Source organism: Cynocephalus volans, chromosome 4, assembly GCF_027409185.1.
Source record: "Cynocephalus volans isolate mCynVol1 chromosome 4, mCynVol1.pri, whole genome shotgun sequence".
Taxonomy (NCBI): domain Eukaryota; kingdom Metazoa; phylum Chordata; class Mammalia; order Dermoptera; family Cynocephalidae; genus Cynocephalus; species Cynocephalus volans.
Genome location: NC_084463.1, coordinates 168,366,222 through 168,384,948, shown reverse-complemented (window position 1 = coordinate 168,384,948; position 18,727 = coordinate 168,366,222). Strand labels below are relative to the sequence as shown.

General features: G+C 54.7%; 2 protein-coding genes across 5 annotated transcripts in view; one reads left to right on the top strand and one right to left on the bottom strand.

Annotated features, from left to right (window-relative positions):
• Positions 1–13,343, bottom strand: part of DEAF1 (DEAF1 transcription factor) — a 33,438-nt gene extending 20,095 nt beyond the window's left edge. Inside the window, exons 1-7 of one of the 2 annotated variants that reach the window (XM_063093702.1) lie at positions 12,572–13,343; positions 9,539–9,636; positions 7,278–7,407; positions 6,846–6,992; positions 6,104–6,243; positions 5,280–5,345; positions 1,027–1,153 (exon numbers count right to left, since the gene is read on the bottom strand). In XM_063093702.1, coding sequence (XP_062949772.1) covers positions 1,027–1,153; positions 5,280–5,345; positions 6,104–6,243; positions 6,846–6,992; positions 7,278–7,407; positions 9,539–9,636; positions 12,572–12,860 — 997 coding nt within the window. In that variant the 5' untranslated portion in view covers positions 12,861–13,343. The remainder of the gene's footprint in view (positions 1–1,026; positions 1,154–5,279; positions 5,346–6,103; positions 6,244–6,845; positions 6,993–7,277; positions 7,408–9,538; positions 9,637–12,571) is intronic. The other variant, XM_063093703.1, reaches the window with a different exon arrangement.
• Positions 13,322–18,421, top strand: TMEM80 (transmembrane protein 80). Of its 3 annotated transcripts, none has more exons than XM_063093704.1 (5): positions 13,322–13,455; positions 15,411–15,430; positions 16,305–16,398; positions 16,482–16,574; positions 18,157–18,421. In XM_063093704.1, exons 1-5 carry the CDS (start codon positions 13,365–13,367, stop codon positions 18,360–18,362), a joined length of 504 nt encoding a protein of 167 aa, XP_062949774.1. In that variant the 5' UTR covers positions 13,322–13,364; the 3' UTR covers positions 18,363–18,421. The 3 variants fall into 3 exon arrangements, with proteins under 3 accessions (XP_062949774.1, XP_062949775.1, XP_062949776.1); XM_063093706.1 differs by lacking the exon at positions 13,322–13,455 and adding an exon at positions 13,633–13,662; XM_063093705.1 differs by lacking the exons at positions 15,411–15,430; positions 16,305–16,398.
• The last annotated feature ends 306 nt before the right edge of the window (positions 18,422–18,727 follow it).

Sequence of the window (18,727 nt, the reverse complement as noted above, 5' to 3'; positions counted from 1 at the left end):
CGAGGGCACAGGGTCCAGAAAGACCACAGTACTCGTCCCCAAACACGCAGAAGGAAATGCAGGAAAGCCGCAATGGGGTGTCTGTGGGTAGAAGAGCAGGCAGGACAGGATGGCAGACCCACCACCGTTACTGCAGTGTGAGTCACGAGCCACGTGAACGTGCTGCCTGGCAGAAGATGAAAGTAAAAGAACACTAAAAATAACAAAAAATACTCTGCAGTTTGAACTAAGAAAAAGACTCGGCCAAGTTGAAGATAAAAACGGCCTGTGTGCCCACAGCATTTCTGCTGCTCCCGCCTGCCTGGCGACTGGCCACGAGATGCTGCCTCTACCAGACGCGCCCCCACTGCCCACTCACGGACTCGGGTGAGTGAGCCACAGGTGCTCTCGAGAGGCATGTTCCACAGATGCATAACATTCCGAAGTGTGTTGCCTGACAAAGGCCACCGCTACACCGCAGCCTCCTGTCACTACCTCTCCCCACCCCTGCATCTTTTCCATCCATTTTGTGGTTTGAAAAAAAGCCAGGTCTTTTTCTCCACTCCCCAAATCCCCCCTTCCCAGACAACAGTGCCAGTTTTACACATAACAGGAGAGTTCTCTGAAAGCTGCTAAAACTAAAAATGAAAGGAATCTTAATTAGGAAGGTGTGAATACCAACGACCTCTCTGAAGAAGCCCGGGAGGCTGGGCCAACCAGTAAATACCCGCCATATCCCCAGCTACAAGGGCTTCAGCAGCCCCTGCCCCCCATCAGAAGCACTTACTGGGCACTTGCTAAGGAGATGTCACTGAGTGGGTGCCGCCACCCGGCAGGTGCTCGGCACCAGCATGCCCCAGTCTCGGGGGACGGAAGGCAGAGCTGAGCACAGGGCCCCTCCCTGCCCGGGAGCCCGGTCAGGAGAGGAAGGCGCAGGTGGGCATCGCACCCTCCCGGCCCTACCATGCGCACTTGAGAAACGAAAACCACAGTCCAGCGTGACCAGTGGGGATCCCTCTCAGCATGAAGCCTTTTACCAACACTCACAGGTGGCAGCAGCTGTCGCTGGAAGCAGCGTGATGTTCTTCGAGGGGTCCTTCTTCACGGGGGCTGTGGGCACTTCGTTCTCCTTCTTGCGCCTTTTGTAAGGCACGAAGAGCCTGACTGGACCACTCTGGGGGAGAAAGGCAAGGTCGGACAGAGGGCCACGTGCTTTCTACTCATTAAATGACAGCGCTTTCTTCTGCCTGTACAAGTCACACGGTGAGACTGCGTCCAATGGGAAGCTCGCTCAGAAGTCCCACCCTCCTCAGGCCCCAATTCCTTACAACGACAGGAAGGACACTTTCAGAGAGCTCAAGAATAACAGTGCCACAGAACAAGATGAGCACCACCAATGCAGCAGAGCTTCAGGGACTGCTAGACAGAAAACGGACGGGGACCAGAGACAGGAACGAAAGAGGCTCAGCCTCGAGCGAGAGGGGAACGACCTGGCGGACGGGGCAGGCACTGAGCACAGCTGGTGAGACAGAAAAGCTGAACCGACCAGCAACCACAGAGAGGGCTGCAGGAATCATGAGACTCCCCTGTGGAAAAAGCCCCAGGCTCAGAGGGCCGCCGGGGACCCACCCCTCCTGCGGCACACTGCTCACCCCGGCACGGCGGCCCACCCCACCCTCGCAGCCAGCACCACACTCGGGCACCTGACACAGGCTCACACCGGTTCTCCCACCAGCTCAAATCTGTTGAGCCGCTCGTGGGTTTCTCGTTCTACTTTTCAATCCCAGAATTCCACTTAATTCTGTTTTATAACTTCTATCTTTTTCGTTTTGTTCCCGTTTTTTGGCCGCTGGCCTGTAGGAGATCCAAACCCCTGTCGTGGGTGTTGTCAGCACTAACCTGCTGAGCTGACTGGCCAGCCCGTCACTTCAGGAGAGTCTGTCGCCACATCTTCCGTCAATTCTTTTCATTTAGTTTTTAAGGCTGGTCAAGTGAAGTGCTGGGATTGGAGAAGGCAGAAGGAAGCCCGAGGGTGGCCGTGGCCAACCTGCTGTGGACGCCACAGCACCCAGGCCCAACACTCCACGGATTCTTCAGTTCTCTGGACATTTTCATGCCGTCCACTTTGAAGCCTTTTTCTATTAAACCCAGTATCTGGGCCCTCTCACAAGCAGACTCTGTTGTCTGCTTTTTTCTTGTGCATGGTTCACACCTTCCTGTTTCGTGGCATGTCTTACAATATTTGCTGACAACCAAACAGTCCAGGTGACACGGTATTGCAGCGAGTGAGCACTGATCCCCTCTCTGGGGCTCGGCTGCATGACTTTACTGAGGTCCCCTTCCCCTGTGGTGCACAGCCTCGGTCCCAGCAGGGCTCATGGCTGCAGCCATCTCCTTCCTTGACTCCTTGGCCTCGCTGTCCAGCTGTTGCCTTGGTTGGTACAGCCAGCTGTTGGGCCCCACTGTTCTCGACAATGCCCTGACATGAAAATTTCTCTACTTCTGAGCCAATTAAATGAGGGCTTCTTTACAGAGGTGGCTTTGGAGGCAAATCTAGGAGGCCTGTTCTGGCTCAGGTGGGTTCTTCTGTGCCGTCACTCTCCAGTGACCTGGCAGGCCACCAGCCAGCTCGAGGCTCTGATGAACTGCCAGCCTCCTCTTTGTTCCTTGCCTGGCCTGGCCAGGCAGTCGCCTCTGCTCCTCCCAGCTGGCCTTCCTGAGCACGGGGCCTCCACCATTGGTGTGAGCTGGGTGAGGGCACCTGAGCACAGCCCCTGCCCTCTAGGAGGCTGTGCGAAGGCAGCCTGTGTCACACTCACCCAGAAGCTATTGCAGCTCAGAGCTGGGGTGGGAAATGCTGGCAGCCGGCCCCTCCAGGGAGACACCATAGTCCTTGACTGGGAGCTGAGGATAGGAGAGCCTGAGCTCTGGGCCAAAGCCCCCCAGAAGCACCACTCCTTCACAGTGGGAGAGAAGGGAGGCAGGGAGCAGGCTGTTTCAAATGCTTCGACTTCCCTGCTCTTCCCGAGACTTGGTGCATCTGTTGGAAGGATGTTTCTTCATTTGTCGTATGCCCCAGGACAAGTTCCAGAGACCTCAGTGGTTGGTTGTTCAAAATTTTCACCAGTTACCACCAAAATTTTCATCCGAGGGATGTTGTCCCTCGGAATCCACGGGGGATTGGTTCCACCCCCCCACTGTGGATACCAGAATCCGTGGATGCTCAGGTCCCTGATATAAAATGGCGTAAGATTTGCATGGAACCTATGCATATCCTCCATACACTTTAAACCATTTAGATTACTTACAATACCTAATATGAACGGTTTTCAGAAAGTTCATGGAAGGACTCATATTATCTTTTTTAATTCCACTTTTCCGCGAACGTTTTGAAGCGCCCTCATACAATGTAAGTGCGATGGAAGTAGCTGTTCTGTATTTTTCATTTGCATTATTTCTTCTTGTTGCGTTGTTTTTGACCATTGTCATTTTTTGGTGGCTGGCTGGGAGGGGATTATCAGCATCACACTCTCCCAAGTGAGCTAACTGGCCAGCCCATGTTATTTTTTATTGGGCTTTTTTTTCTCTTTCCCTCATATTTTCAACCTGCAGTTCGCTGAATCTGCAGATGTGGAACTCACAGATGCTGAAGGCTGACTGTGTTTCTCTGCAGAGCAGGTCCATGGAGCTCCCACTCCATTCAAGAAATAGAAGCCAGAAGTTTAAAAATCTGATGGAGCCCAGCTTATCAATTTTGTTTCATGGACTGTGCTTTAGTTTCATGTCTATGAACCCCTAGCTTTAACCCTAGATCATGTAGATCTCCCCATGTGTTTCTTCTAAAAATGTTATAGTTTTACCTTTACATTGAGATCTATGATCCCTTTTGAATTCATTATTGTATAAAGCGTGAAGTCTAAGTCAAAGTTTACTTCTTTACCTACGAATGTCCGATTGTTCTAACACCATTTGTTGAAAAGCCTATTGTCAGTCTACATTGGTCTGCTCTTGTCTGTTCCTGAGATCTCTGGTCTCTCCCTCTGCCAATGCCACACTGTCTTGATTCCTGCAGCAATACAGTAAGTCTTGAAACCTTGTAGTGTGGCTCCACCAATTCTAGGCTTCTTTTTCCAAACTCTTTTGGCTATTTTATTTCATTTGCCTTTCCACATAAATTTTAGAATCGGCTTGTCTGTATCCACAAAGAATCCTGCTGGGATATTGATAGCAATTGTGTTAAACCTATAGATCAATTTAGGGGAAATTAACATCTTTAATATGCTGTCTTCCTATCCATGGACATAGTATGCCTCTTGAAGAATTTAGGCCTTGTCTGATTTCTTTCATCAGCATTTTCTAGTTTCAGTATACAAATCCTGTGCATGTTTTATCAGACTTACCCCTAAGTATTTCAGTGTTCAGGAGCAACTGTAAATGATTCCACCATGTATTCTAAACCTCCTAGAGGAGCTAATCCCCTCTCACTGCTCTTTACCCCTGCAAGATCTGAGAGTCTCACCTAGTTTTTCCAAATAAACTTTAAAATTATTTTATTTTCACAAAATTGGTTTTTCCACTAGAATCATACTAAATCTATACATGAACTAGACAATTTTGGAATATTTAGTGTTTCACCCTAAGAACATGGTCTTTCCAAATAAATTTTCTTTCTTTTCTTCCAGTAATTAACCAGAGTAATAATCAAATTAAAATTAGGAGATCTCATTAAATAGCTTCTAAATTAATTTTAAGATATTTTAAGATAATAATATTCAACATTAAGGAAAGTTAAAATGAAAAGGTATGTTCATACATTACAAATTAGAATTAGTATCACACTTTTGAAAGCTATACAGAAATCAATGAAAATGATTTTGTCTTTTAAGCAGTTAATAATTTAGGATAAGGGAGTATCTCAAAAGACATTAAAAGCTCTGTACGTGAACAGGTTTAGTGTAGAATTTTTATAACGTAATGTTAAAAAACACAGAATACAAAATGGCACATACACATCTGTTACAGCCATTAAAGAAAGTGTTTGTGTTTGGTTTGGGCATTAAGATGGTGATGTTATCGGAGCTTTCTGTTACTTAAGAAAGTCTCCTTTATGTTCTTTGAGCAGCCACTCAGGGACCAAGCACGTGCCCAGTCAAAGCATCGGGAACCCCAGGGATGTGCCAGGGACACAGAGACGACAGCCCCAGGAGAGGCGAGGACAGTATCTCTGCAGGGCAGAGGGCCACAGTGCTCACTCAGCTGCCCTCACTCAGCCGAGCTTGTCTGGCTTCCTGGCAACTTACCAAAGTCATGTCATCACAACAGGCGGCACAGGTGCAAGAGGCAGCATGCGGGTTTAAAATCCCATCCTGAAACATGACAAGTACCACGATGCATTAGAAAGCCAGCCCTTAAATGTCGGTCATTCAATACTAGAAGATTTCAAATAAAAGATCAAAATTCTGAGAAATAGAACACAGTAATTACCACAACCCTCTCTTCCTTGCAGTGTTATCACTGGTGGCAGGACCTACCTCTTTCCTTATAGGAAGTGGAAGACTCTACAGGCGTTGTCATTAACAACACCCAAGGAGCTAAACTGGATAGGAATTAGAAGTCCTGTTTCCTGATGAGTGAACTGGAGTAGAGAGAAGGCCGGTGTCTTTCAAGTCGCATGTGCTCAAACAGAAGCTATGATCCAGACTTCTACTATTTCTTTTTTTTTTTTTTCATGGCTGGCCAGTACAGGGACCTGAACCCTTGACCTTGGTGTTATCCACACCATGCTGTAACCAACCGGGCTAACCAGCCGGCCAATTTTATCTTTTACGTATTTGACATTCCCCTTTTCTGTGCTTGTTCCATGCCGCACGCACACTTCACACCAATCCCATGGGGTCATCAACCCTGTCATCCCCGTCTGAAATATCAGGGAGGGAACTGAAAGACAGAGAAGGAAGGAACTGCCCGAGTCCCACAGCTGGTGAGTGCACGGTTTGCCCCGTGTCCTGTGTTCTGCCCACCGGCTGGTGCCTCAGAGTGCCCTGGCTCAGATCCTTCTGAGTTCAGCATGTGTGCCACCTCTGAGCTCTATGCTGAGGCTCAGGGACAGTGTGCATCTCCGCACCTGGATGAGGCACTGAAGGGGCCTGCCTGCGTAGCGGATGCTCCTCTTCCAGTCTTTGCTGCTGGCTCTGCCAGCCATGGCTTCGAACTCGGTCGGGCTGTACCAGTTCTCCCCCTGCTTGATGCACCGCCCCCGGCCTCCTGAAACGAGGGCAGCAATCTCAGGGAACCTAGCTGGCCCGCCCGCCCCAGGCCAGGCCTCTCTCCCACCTCCCTCTCCTTTTCTGCCTCCCTCTGGCTCCTCCCTGGCTGCACAAACACCAGAGCCCCCCTCCTGGCCTGTGTGAACTAACCCACTCCCAGGCTTGCCCTGACAGCTGCCGGGACAAATCTCCACCAGGAACCCACATTGCAGGTTGTGCCTCTGACCGCCTATTTGACCTCTCCACTCCCTGCCCACATTCACTGCAAGCCCAGCCATGTCCCACAGAAGCATCAGCCGCTTACAGAGTCCACAGGTCCCAAGCTGACCAGCAACTTGGGGACCTTGGGGAAGGAGTTCTAGGCGTGCCTCCCCCATCCCGTGGTTTCTCAATTTACCCCCTAAGTTGTTCTCATGCCTGCCCCACCTGGTGTCTCTCCACTGCCTTGGCTCCAGTTCCCAGTGGCTGACACACGCAACTTCTGTCTCCTAGTTTTATGTGCCATTATAGTCTCCCCTGGCCCCGCGTTTATCGTGGGGGAACAACACCTTCCAATCCAAAGCAGCAGTGGCCGCGGGGCGGGCCCAGTGCCACCCTCACCTGAGCCAAGCCTGCTCTTGTACAGGGTGCCACTGATGTTCCGGCACCGCACGGGCAGCTCACTGTCGTACACAGACGGGTCCCAGTTATACTTGGTTCCACTTTTGTCTTGGCCAGAAGCAGGAGGAGTTGGAGGAGACTGAGGACCTTGGGCAAAGAAAGACCATGAAGATGAGAGGTGCTGTGACATGCCTAGAGACGCATAAAATGCCCAGCTCACTGCTAACAGCACCTTCTCCCAGGGTTCACGGACAGCCCCTTCAACTGTGGGAACTCTTTTCCTCAGTCTGGAAAATTCCACTTTTTCTACTTCAATGTAATATTTGATATTCCAAATTCACCACATAAATAAGTAAATAACTACCCAGAATGAATCCCAGACACTCTCAGACATGTTCTGCTGCAGGCCTGGGGAACAGGCATCATGGATACCTGGGGTGAGGGGGGCTGCTGGGCCCTTCAGGCCAGTGGTCTCCACGATGCTCCCGTCTGTGTGGACAACAATCAGCGTGGCTTTTTCGGTGTTCAGGCTGTCCCCAATCTGAAGGGCTGTCCTGCCAGACTAGAAGAAAGAAGGCCTCCGTAAGTCACCTCCGAGGACAGGACATGGCCCTACAGCAAGGCTCCTGCCATTTACCACAAGAAGGGGATGACCACCCAGGCACCCATGTCTCCTCCAAAGATGTCTCTAAAAGACTTGAAAACAAAGCCAAGAACAAGAAAAGGCAGCGCCAGGGCCTGCGTGGCCTGAGCGCAGTGCCCGCAGTCACTTGTCAAAGCAAAAGAACAAACGTGCTCAGTAAAGGCCCTACAGGCAGGAGACACCCTGACACCTGAGCAGCTCCCACAAGGGCACAGGTCTTAGGGAGGGTCTCCAAAAGACCACATCAATACTCACAGCCAAGGCCTACTGCAGGACTCCCCTCTCCTGCCATGTCCCATCCAGAGCTCTTCACAGACAGCCAGTGGAGACCAGGACCTCATAAACCACATTTCCATGTTGGCTGAATGCTGCGTGACCACTGCTCACTTCCTCAGTGCCAGCCCCGGAACTTGCCTTGCCAGCTGCACAGACCCCTCACAAATGGCCAGAGACCCTGCTCCCACCCATCCTTGCTGGAGCTTGGGCCCCACCTCGGCCACGTCGTCCAGAGAACTCTGGGCCTCAAGGCTCTGTTCAGACAGCTAACAGGCAAACTAGAGATGCAGAGGAACCCATCCAACTCCAGCACTCTGGGACGCTCTCATGTTTTCATGCTAAGAGCATAAAACCGAGGCAAACTGAGAAGAAAACCTCTTCTTGCACCTGAAAACATCACCTTCAAATCAGGGGACTTGAGGGGAAGTTGATCATGGAATGAGAGGCCCCCCAACATGCATGCACCTAGCCCTGGGTTCCTCAGAAGAGTGTCTGTGCTGTTGTGAGTGACTAAAGGTCTGAAGCTCCCTCCTACACAAAGGGACTGTTGGGTAAAGAATCACAGTGTTTTTCTCATGAAAAGAAGTGGTAATACATAGGTATTTGAGAACTTTTACTTGTCAGTTTCCACACAGGACATACTAGGCTCTGGATCCTCCTTGTCTGGATGAAAAGGCCAGCCCTGCCCTCAGAGCCAGTGCTAAGCACTGTCCCCAGCCCCCCAGCACCAGCACGTTCTGGGCACATGCAGAGCCTCGGGCATCAGTCCCTCCCAGAAAATGAGAAGGAACACAGACTGCCGCCAGGAAGGAGAGCTGACTGGAAGCACCGGTTGGACTGCGAGCACTCTGACCACCCATCGGACATAAACCAAGTTTCTTACCGCTGTGCTGCCACTACTGTAACCGAGAGTGAGGGCTCTTGCTATTCTAATAACGACAACTTTGCCTCCAGACCCACAGTGTCCCAGGTGCGCGATCGGGGCTGAAAAGACTGCTGCGGCCTGGCCGTGCTCCCAGGGCAGCCCCCTTCTGGAGGCTGCACCCACCCCCGGCACCTGCCACCTGCTGACAATGCTGTCTGCCTTGGCTAGCCAGACTGTGCCCAGAATCACCGAAGGCCTCAGATACGAAATAGCCCGATGCAACATAGTCACAAAAGGGCTCTGGATGTGGCACGAACAGTATTTGAGGAACAACTGGTTTTCAGTAGCTTGTCTTAAGAGGATGGCAGCAACACACGCACAATGAACACGGGGAGAAGGGCTGTAAATGCCAAGAGAAGGGACACTGGGGGGATTCTTCCCAAGTGTCCGTGGGGCTATACGAACAGAAAGAGCAGCCGGAACCAGACAGGAAGCTGGGAGTTCCCACCCCTCGGGCGCAGGCAGGCGTGTCACCCTGACCGCACTGCTCGGCAGGCTCTTCCCAGTGCTCCCACGCTACCCCTTCACAGAAGCCACACTTACTACACACTTTCCCTTGTCAGAGAAGTCAAGTGAGGAAAAGACCCCTCGGTTCAAATCAGAAGTCTTCACCTGGCCTTCCAAGGCTCTAATTCCTCACACGGCAGCACAGCCCTGACGCTCCCGAGAGCAGAGTGAGTCGCATGCGCACCTTTGTGGCTTGGGAACAGAGCAGACCCTCACACTGCAGGCTGAACCCTAGGAGGGTCTCGGGGACGGGAGTCACCCACCTGGGGGCAATGTAGAGAAGCCCAAGGTGCCCAGTGTGGTGCTGGCCACACTGGGGCTACAACCCTCAGTGCAGCTTACCAGAACGTGTCCTGAGATAGACGCCGCGTTCGCCACTGACGTCGTGAAGACATTGTCCGCAGAGGACCCCACATTGGCCACCGTTACCGTGGTCACCTCTGCAACAGAAGGAACCTACCTTAATGCATGATAAAAGCCAGACCACTCACAAGCAGCCTCCCACGGGTGCCTCAAACAAAGCCGTTTCAACAGTGAAAGTCTTAACAGTTTTATAAAAAATGCTCAAGCAACATTTCTAAGTCCATAGTCTAAATCATCTCGTTCTTCTAGGAAAAAGAGAGGAAATCTATCCTTCCCCAACAAAGCCACTTACTCACAGCAAAACCCACCCACGACAAGCCCGCCCCCCACACCCTGAGCCAGCCATGGCTCTGCCAAACCACCTTTTGGCTTCTTCCTCCTTTTGCAAAGAGCTGCAAAGCCTACGGATCAGACGAGCCCCACACCCAGCTAGATTCCTGCTGTCTGGCCAACACAGAGCATGCTCCAGTCTTGCTTCTTCTCTTCCCTCCTGGGTCCTCAATGGCCGCGGTTTAGGCCACCACTGTTGGGTGACCGCAGCCTCATGCTCACTATCCCAGCCCTGGTCTCTGATGCTTTCCCCAGCTCTTCTTCCTCCACAAAAGCATGTCCAACCTGCCTGTGCCCCTCAGTGCCACCCGTGTCACCCCTACAGCATGGAATGTTGCCCCTCAGCATGCAGACAGGCCTTTCCAGCAGCGACTGCACCCAGGATGGGCTCCAGGAAGGGCTGCTGCACCCCACCTCCTGCTGCCTGTTACCCCAGATAGGCCACAAAGCCCCGGCCACCAATGCCCTTCACACCTCCCTCCAACCTCTGCCAAGCCTTTCCCTGATGCTCCTGGGCTGGACAAGTGCCCTGTCACCCAGCATTCTAGATTGTCCTGTGCCCAGTGCTGTCTCTGGCATAGGAAGGGGCTCAAAAGATACTGGCTAATTAGTCTTGCCCACACCATTAACCAGCACTCACTGAACTGCACTGAAAGCTCCTGTTCACCTGTCTGTCTCCCAGGCCACCAGGAGCGCAGCTGGCTCACCCTTGCCTCTCAGCCAGCACTGACACAGCAAGGCCCAGCAGGGTGGGCCAGGCTGCTCACACTGAAAGCATATGTCTGAACACAGAGCCTAAAGACAGCTCAAGCAGCATCTGCTCAAAGGCGGCCTCTGGTGGGCAGCTTGTCCTGCTGAGTTACCTAAACCTGGAAATTACCTGACTTCAGTACGTCATAATAAAAATTCTGACATGCTTTAACACATCAAAACACAACTAAAAGATTTTGCAGGAAAAATGCATGTCAACATGTTTCTCTGACGTCATGGCGGGTGGCATCACATTTCTTTTCTGCGTTCAGAGAGCACATGCAGAAAGACAAAGCCCGAGGTACGACTTCATGGCCCCAAACCCCAATGTCAAACCAGAGTTCAGCAATGAAAACTGGACCTCAAAGAGCCATAAGGCCCCCCCTCACTTTTGTGAGCAGCTCAACAGACCACTAGCCAGAGGCACACAGCTGGGGCAGAACCCAGACTGCTGGCCCCTTCACCCAGGCCCAGTGGGTCTGCAAAAACACCCAGAGCAACTACACAACAGCTCTGATGTGCCCAGTTCCAAAACCTGCAAAGCTCCCAGTGGGCAAAGTGCCTCACAATGCTCCTCCTAGAGTCTGAACACTCAATCCCAAGTGTTCCTGGAACACTCAGTAGCTCGACCTGGGAAGAGGGTACAAAGCGTGAGAAAGTCTCTACCATCCAGTCACACGTGAGCTGGGACACAGGATGGCTGCAGGGTGGCAGTCTGGGGAGGCAACACCTTTAAAGGGCTTTTGCGGGCATGGCCAGATGCCTCGTGTGTTATGAAACCTGAGAATGAGAACACTGTATGGGCAGCACAACCAATGACGTGGGCTGACAACCCATGGCTGCAAGGATCCACCGAGGAAAAGGCAACAGGAAAAGAGGGCAGACTGGGAGGGAAGCCTGCACAGGTGTGTCCCGGGTCCACAGTGCGATGCGGGCCCTTCCTGCCACCACAAAGCCACGCTGACCTCTGATGTTCCCGGCTCTGGAAGGCTGCTAGCCCTTGCAGGCTGAGGACTCTCTTGCTCCTCAGCGCTCAAGTCATACCTGACCTGGCCCTTGCACTTGGGGCTTTCTGGGTGACCAAACATGCCCACCGCCCTCAGGCTCCTCCCAGACAGGATGGACAGAGGAGAAGACAGGAGAGGACAGAAAAGGCAGGAGGCAGGTGTTGAGAAGGTTGCAGAAGAGGCAAAGAGTGACGAGCAGGAGGGGGGCGGTGCTGGCACAAGAAGGGAGTTAGGAGTAAATGTGTAGAGGGTAGGGCAAAGCTGGTATGGAAGGGGTGGGGGAAGGGGCATGCACAGGTCACAGCGATGACGTGCAGGGCAGGTGAGGGGTGAACTGGTGGCATGAGGCAGGTACGTGTGGCAAGTGTGGGGGGCAGGTGCGGGGCAGGTGCAGAGCAGATGGGGATGGGCAGGTGCGTGGCAGGTGCACTGCAGGTGACGGGGGAACCGGTGGTGCAGGGCAGGGGGGTGTGGCCAGTGTGTGGGGTAGGTAGGGACGGGCAGGTGCGGGACAGGTATGGGGCAGGTGCAGTGCAGTTGAGGGGCGAACCGGTAGCGCAGGGCAGGGGTGTGTGGCAAGTGTGCGGGGCAGGTGCGGGGCAGGTGCGGGGCAGGTGGGGGCCGGCAGATGCAGGGCAGGTGCAGTGCAGGTGAGGGGCGAATCGGTGACGCAGACAGTGTGTGTGGCAAGAGTGCGGGACAGGTGGAGCCGGGCAGGTGCGCGGCAGGTGCAAGGCAGACGCAAGGCAGGTGGGAGGCGAACTGGTGGCGCGGGCAGTGCCAGTGGCAAGTGTGCAGGGCAGGTGGAGCCAGGCAGGTGCAGAGCAGGTTGCGGGCGAAACGGTGGCGCGGACAGTGCGTGTGGCAGGGGCAGGTGGGGCGGGGCCGGTGCGCGGAGAGGCGCGAGGCCGGTGGGCGCACTTGCCTGCGAAGGCGGCGGCGGCGGCGGCCTCTTCAGGGCTGGGCAGGGCGTCGGCTCCCATGTCCATGTGCCCGGGCTCGGCCGCCATCACCGCCACGGCCGTGACCCGCCGCGTCTCGCGCTCCGCCTCCGAGTCCGCGTCCTCCTCCGAGTCCTCGTCCCGGCCCAGCACCGGCTCCTCCGCCTCGCCTCCCGCCGCGGCCGCGGCCGCCGCCGCCACAGCGGCCGCGGCCGCCACCGCCGCCGCCTCGGCCAGGCCCAGCTGCTTGGCCGCCGAGTCCGAGTCCTCCATCCGGACTCCGCCGAGCCCGCCCGAGGCGCCGGGCTCCGGGCCCGAAGCGGGGCCCGAAGAGGCCGGCCGAGCCGGGCCGAGAGTCTGGAGGCGAGGAGGCCCGAAGGTGCCCGAAGCCAGAAGCCGAGTCAGCCCGAACGGGCCCGAGGCCGCAGGAGCGCCTCCGAGCGGCTCGGCCGCAGCCCCGCGCCCCGTCGCGGAGGCCGAGGCGGCTGCGGTGTCCGGCCGACAGGGCCGACCGGCTCCGGGAAGACTCTCGCCAGCCTCCGACGCAGTTGAGCCCGCGCAGACGGCCTCGTCGCCGGCGGGAGCCGGGTCGGCCCGAGGCGGAGCCGAGCTCGGCCGAGCGCCCCCGAGCCCGAGCCCTTCCGAGCCCCGGCCTCCGCCTCCTCTGGTCCGAAGGCGCCCGAGTGCTGTCGGACCCGCCGCTCGGGCCCCGCCGCGGCTCGGACGTCCGCCCCCGGCACGCGGCGCGGTCGGGCCCCTTCGGCAGCAGGAGCGGAAATGGCCGAAGGCGCGCGCGGCGCGGGCCCGAGAGGCTGCCGGGATCGCGGCGGACCCGGCGGGCGGGGCGGCAAGATGGCGGCGCGGCGAGGTGAGCGCCGGGGAGCCCCGGGGAGCTGACGGGGCCGGCCCGCGTCTCCGCCCGGCTCGGAGGCTCCCGTTAGTCCGCGGGAGGCTCCCCGGGCTGTAGTACCCGGGCCCGGACTGCCCAGCGGGAGGAGGTCGGACAGCTGGCCGCACGTGGCGCGCACGGCAGGCTTGTCACCCACCCCGCCTGCGACCCGCTCTCATTGCCTGGGTACCACGTTCGTGAAAAAAAGGAAGGCGCGGGGGTGGGAGAGGGCTCTGCAGCGTGCGGTGCTCTCCGGGCGCCCAGGGCCCGGGGGCGGCTCCGGCCCCGACTGTCGCGCCGACCCTGTCCCCTCTGACGGGGCAGGCCTGCAGCAGTGCGGAGCGGCGTCGGTCCCTGCTGTCCCGCGCCCTGCGCAGAGCATTCCGCATCCCGACCCTGTCTGTGCGCGTCCCCTGGTAGTCGGGGTTTCTGTGCACACGCCTGTCTGTCACCTCGGGGGAACGTCTGCGCTCTCCTAGTCTGCATTTAACGTCTGGGTGACACAGTGTGACTATAGTAAATCATTGACTAAGAAGTGTTAGTCCTGAAAGCTGAGGCTGCATCCAGTGTCAGAAGGAGCTCGCAGAGATCTGAAATTGTCACAACTGCATACCTGAGCACAGCCGTCCTTCATATTAATTATTTAAAGGCTATATCGCTAAAGGTTTTTATGCAGCATTTTCCCCTCTGCCCCACAATTTCAGTCTATAACAATGGGCAACTAGTAGATACATTTGAAATGTTCACAAAGCTAACCTTTAAGAGAAGGATCAGGAGGGAGGAAAACCCCAATTAACATGGAATTGACCTGAGTAATGGCAGGTGTCTGGGTAGTCTAGTTCAGCCTGGAGAAGAAGAGAGCGGGTTTAAGAGCATGCCCGTAAGGCGGTGCCACTGCTCGCCCCACTCCTGGCTTCTTGCTCTTGGCACAAAGCCCAGTTCGGAGTCTCTGTGACTAATGTCCTGTGTTTACCAGTTTAAGACTCTTGCCCTGTGAGATTCCACAAACTCTGGCAGTGAGGGCCCCAAATCTGCCCAATAAGTTGTGGGATCACCCACAAAAACTCACCAAGGCCAAGAGCTTCTTTCTTTCCCACCCTGGGACTAAAGAGGAAAGGAACAGAGAAGGTGGGTTCCGGTTGCTGTCCTACTGGCTGCCCAGCAATATAGCTCAAGCCTCCCCTTACAGGAGGTTTTTGACAAATTCTAAATTTTTATTGGTGAGTATGCACATGCAGAGACATGCACATATCATAAATGTGCAACTAGCATGAGCCTCTCTCCAGACAGGAAATCTAACCCAGGCTATGTTCGATCCCAGGATGAGTCAGAGGGATCTTCCATGCAAAAACCCGGAAAACATGCCAGTAGTAGGGTGAGAAGAGCTTCAAGAGATTGCACAATGAAAGAACACTAGACAGCTGGTTTAGAACATTCTTATTTTTGGAGTGATATTTGGGGCAATAAATAAAATGCCAGAGGAAAGCAGATGTCTATTTATGAAAAAAGGTATAACCCAAATCAGAAAAGATTTTTATCTAACTACATATGTCTGGCAAATATTCAGAAACCACAAAAGACGAGAAAAGCTGCCATTTGGTTACATTTTGGGGACGTTTCTGTCTCTCAGATGTAGCGTGTAGGATCTGGCCCTGGGAGTAGACCAAGCTTCAGTCTAGCTCCGCTGTACCCCAGGCACACGCTGTCTCCAGCCTAGGTCTGAAAGGCAGAAATTGTCATATCCTCCTCGAAGGGACGGATATAGAGGTGATGGAGCAGTAATAGCCACAGGCCCACAATAAATGTTCCCTGTTTTCTGTAAATGTGAAATCAAAGGAGAATAAAACAGAGATGGTTCCTACCAAGGTGGAGCTGGGCTTGGGAAAGCATCCTGGTGGGACTCAGCCTCACTGATGGACCCTTTCTCATTCCAGGGAGAGGTTCCTCCACGGTGGTATCCTTCTGCGGCACCCCCCACTCGCCAGCCGGCCTCAGAGGGCCAAGTTGCTGGACCAGTGCAGTCAGCGCTGGGCCCACTTTTGTTCCTTTACACCCCACCCCTACCTTTTCCATAAGCTCTGATTAGTAATTCCACTTTTAAGAGGGAGGGGTGTTCCCTGACAGATTTAGAGAGTTGGTCTAACTTCCTCTAAGGGGGGCATGCAGGCTCCATCACCCACCTGCCCAGCCCCTTCCCGCCACAGGCGCACCCAGGAAGCTGCCGAACTAGCTAAGCGCTGAGCTCCACCTGCCGCCCACCGGCCACGGAGGCAGCAAGATGAAAACCCTTCACTTTGGATGGCCATAGACTCATTTTAGTGTAAACAAACATGGTGTGTACAGAGCTCAGGAAATCACTAGTGGGTATTTAACTGCCCCCAAACAGAGAGAAATGTATTTTTTCTGAAGGAAATGAGAAAGTCATTTTTTTCTCTCTAACTCATAATGGGGGCCACCATGGTCAGGGTGACATCACCCAGGAGCACTGGCATGTGGAAGCCGTCCTCCTGCCAGTCCTGCCTGCAGTCACTCAAACCCTGCTCTGTCGGGGATGGGAGGAAGGGTCCCAGCCTCACCCTCATGCCCCCTGGGGGCCCTGCCAGCTCACATGACCACATCAGGAACAAAGGTCGAGATGGAAGCCCCAGATGGGCAGGAGCCAGTGGCCAGTTCTCCATGGCCACCTGTGCGTGCCCATCTGCCAGAGCCTAAGCTGGATCTGCATGTTTGCAGCTACCGAGCAGATGGCAGACCAGCCCCTCTTGCTTGGCCACCTGGGTAGGGGCCCACAAGCCCACTGAGCTAGAGGATCCTTAACCACTTAGCAGCTCTCGTCGGTTCCTCTTCAAATGCTGTTTTACCTCAGTGGGACGTACTACGCCCTGTATTTCCTCGCCACGCTCCTGATGATTATTTATAAAAGTAAGTCACGAACGGAAGGCTTGCTGAAGAGTTGCTGCTGCCGCCTCAAGTAACTCGCGTCTGGTCTGTGCCGTGTTCTCTAGGTCAAGTGTTCAGCTACCCTTGCAACCACCTGCTCCTCGACCTGACGCTGCTGTTTCTGATGGCAATTCTGGAAGCAGTTCGGTTATACTTGGGTGAGTTGACTCAAAACTGCAAAGTACTGGTGATAACAGAGTTGCTATCTTAAGTGTTCTGAACCTTTAAATATTAGCCATTTTGTAATATGGTTATTGGAGACATTTTTATCCACACTGCTCAGCCAGTTGCTTGGCAGGTGTTGCCTGACAGTGTCATTAAGTATTAATCGTTTATTCAGAAACTTTGTCCCAGAGACAGACAACTGGTGGCACCCTCGGGAGAGACACTTCTAGTTTGGAAGCATAGCCCCTGGCCACTAGGTAACATGGGAAACCCAGCCTAGCCATCAAACCTGGAGCTCCAAACTGTTCCCCAGCACCCCGTCCTTCCAGTTGGCCTCAGCCACCTGCAGAGAAGACATGGCAAGTTCTGTCAGGTGCCCCCAGTCCAGCTCCGGGAGCCCCAAATTTGTGACCACTTCACGTGCCCTCTCTTAGCCAACTCCTTTCTTTAACCACACAGTTCATTCAAGGTCATGTTCTTGCACAAGACTCAAGGAGAACAGAAATAAAACGTGGAAAACCCCTTTCCCAGAGCTGCCTGCTGTGAGCAGCGAGGGTCCAGGCCTGCAGTCCTGGCCCTTCCCGCTCCTATGCTCACGGTCACAGGCGCATGCACGCAGCACATCTGTTTCTCCTGTAGAGTGGCACTGTGCTTGTTGCCCTGCCACTGGGGATGTGGCAGCGGCACTTCCAGGGCACCTTGCACCTGCTGGGCTCTGGTCTAAGACCCCTTGGGACACACACGCCCCTTGTGATACCTGATGTACGGTGAGGAAACCGAGGCACACATGGAGGTTGGGCCCCTGCCCTTGCTCTTGTTATCAGACCTCGGACTCCACTGGGTGGGTGTAAGCGAGTTTCCTCAGCCGTCAATCTTACGCAGAGGGGCTCAGGCCGCCGTGCCTGCACACCCGCGGTGCTGGAGCTTGGGCAGCCTGCCCCAGGAGGGTGCACATGCTGCACTTGGACAGAGACTTGGTTCTTGGCCAGCCCTTCAAGGGGCCTTGGGCCTGCCTTGCCCCGTAGGGGCTGTTAGGGCCCCAAGGACATGTCACACTGCAGGCTCTCAGGGCTCCTGGGGCAGCTGGGGGCAACTGGGGCTTGGCACTTTCCATTTGTTTGTCAAACATGTAGTTTTGTTTTTTATGAGTATCTGTGAAATTTTCCAGAACTGGCCTTAACCCAGAGTGAAATATTTTTGGAAGTTTTAACAAAATCCCTTCAGTCCCACTTGGAATTAGGAAAGGTGGCAGATACTCTTAGGATTGTTTTACATACCAGACTGTCCCCAACCAGCACAGCTGACCCAGACTGAGATCCAGCCATGTGCTCCACTGCAGAGGCTTCTCTCAGGGAGGAGCGCACCCCACCCTGCCCTTTGCTCTCTGGCACTTCCAAGTCCCAGGTGGTGGCCGCGGTGGGCTGTGTGCTGGAGGATCGTGGCTGCAATGAGCTCATATTGGTCCTCAGCAGCCACCCTCCCCGGGCACCACAGGCCATGGATCCTGGGTGGGTGGTGGGTCCCAGCATGCCCTGCAGCCCCCACCTCACTCACCATGTTTGTTCGGTCCTCCAGGCACAAAGGGAAACCTGACAGAGGCCGAGGTACCTCTGGCTGCCAGCCTGGCTCTCACTGTGGGCAGCATCCTCCTTTCTGTGCACTTCCTGCTCTGGCAGACTCTGGTGCTGTGGGCAGACTCGGCCCTCAGCGCCACGCTCCTGGCACTCCACAGCCTGGAGGCTGTCCTGCAGGTGGTCGCCATTGCCTCCTTCGTCAGGTAGACATGGCCCAGGACAGCCCCACGCAGGGCCCAGCCTCCACTGTCACCTCCCCCACTGCAGAATGGGAAGGCGTTTGTCCTAACTGATTTGCCACAGATGGTTTCGGATGGTTTACAGATCTGTTTTGGCAGGGGTGGGGGGCTAGGAATGAGGACAGAACAAACTGCTTGGGGCCCAGGTGTTGGGAACAGCCGCAGGGTGGGGCGGGGGCATCCACATAGGCCTGTCAGTGGGGACCTGGTATCGGCCTGGCCGGCCCTGACCCCTAGGCTGAGAGGGAAGATAAAGCCCTTCAGAAAGGAGCTTCCAGCAGTCACACCAGCCAGCAGGCAGCCCAGCAGCTCCACGCCGTCACCACCCCCAGA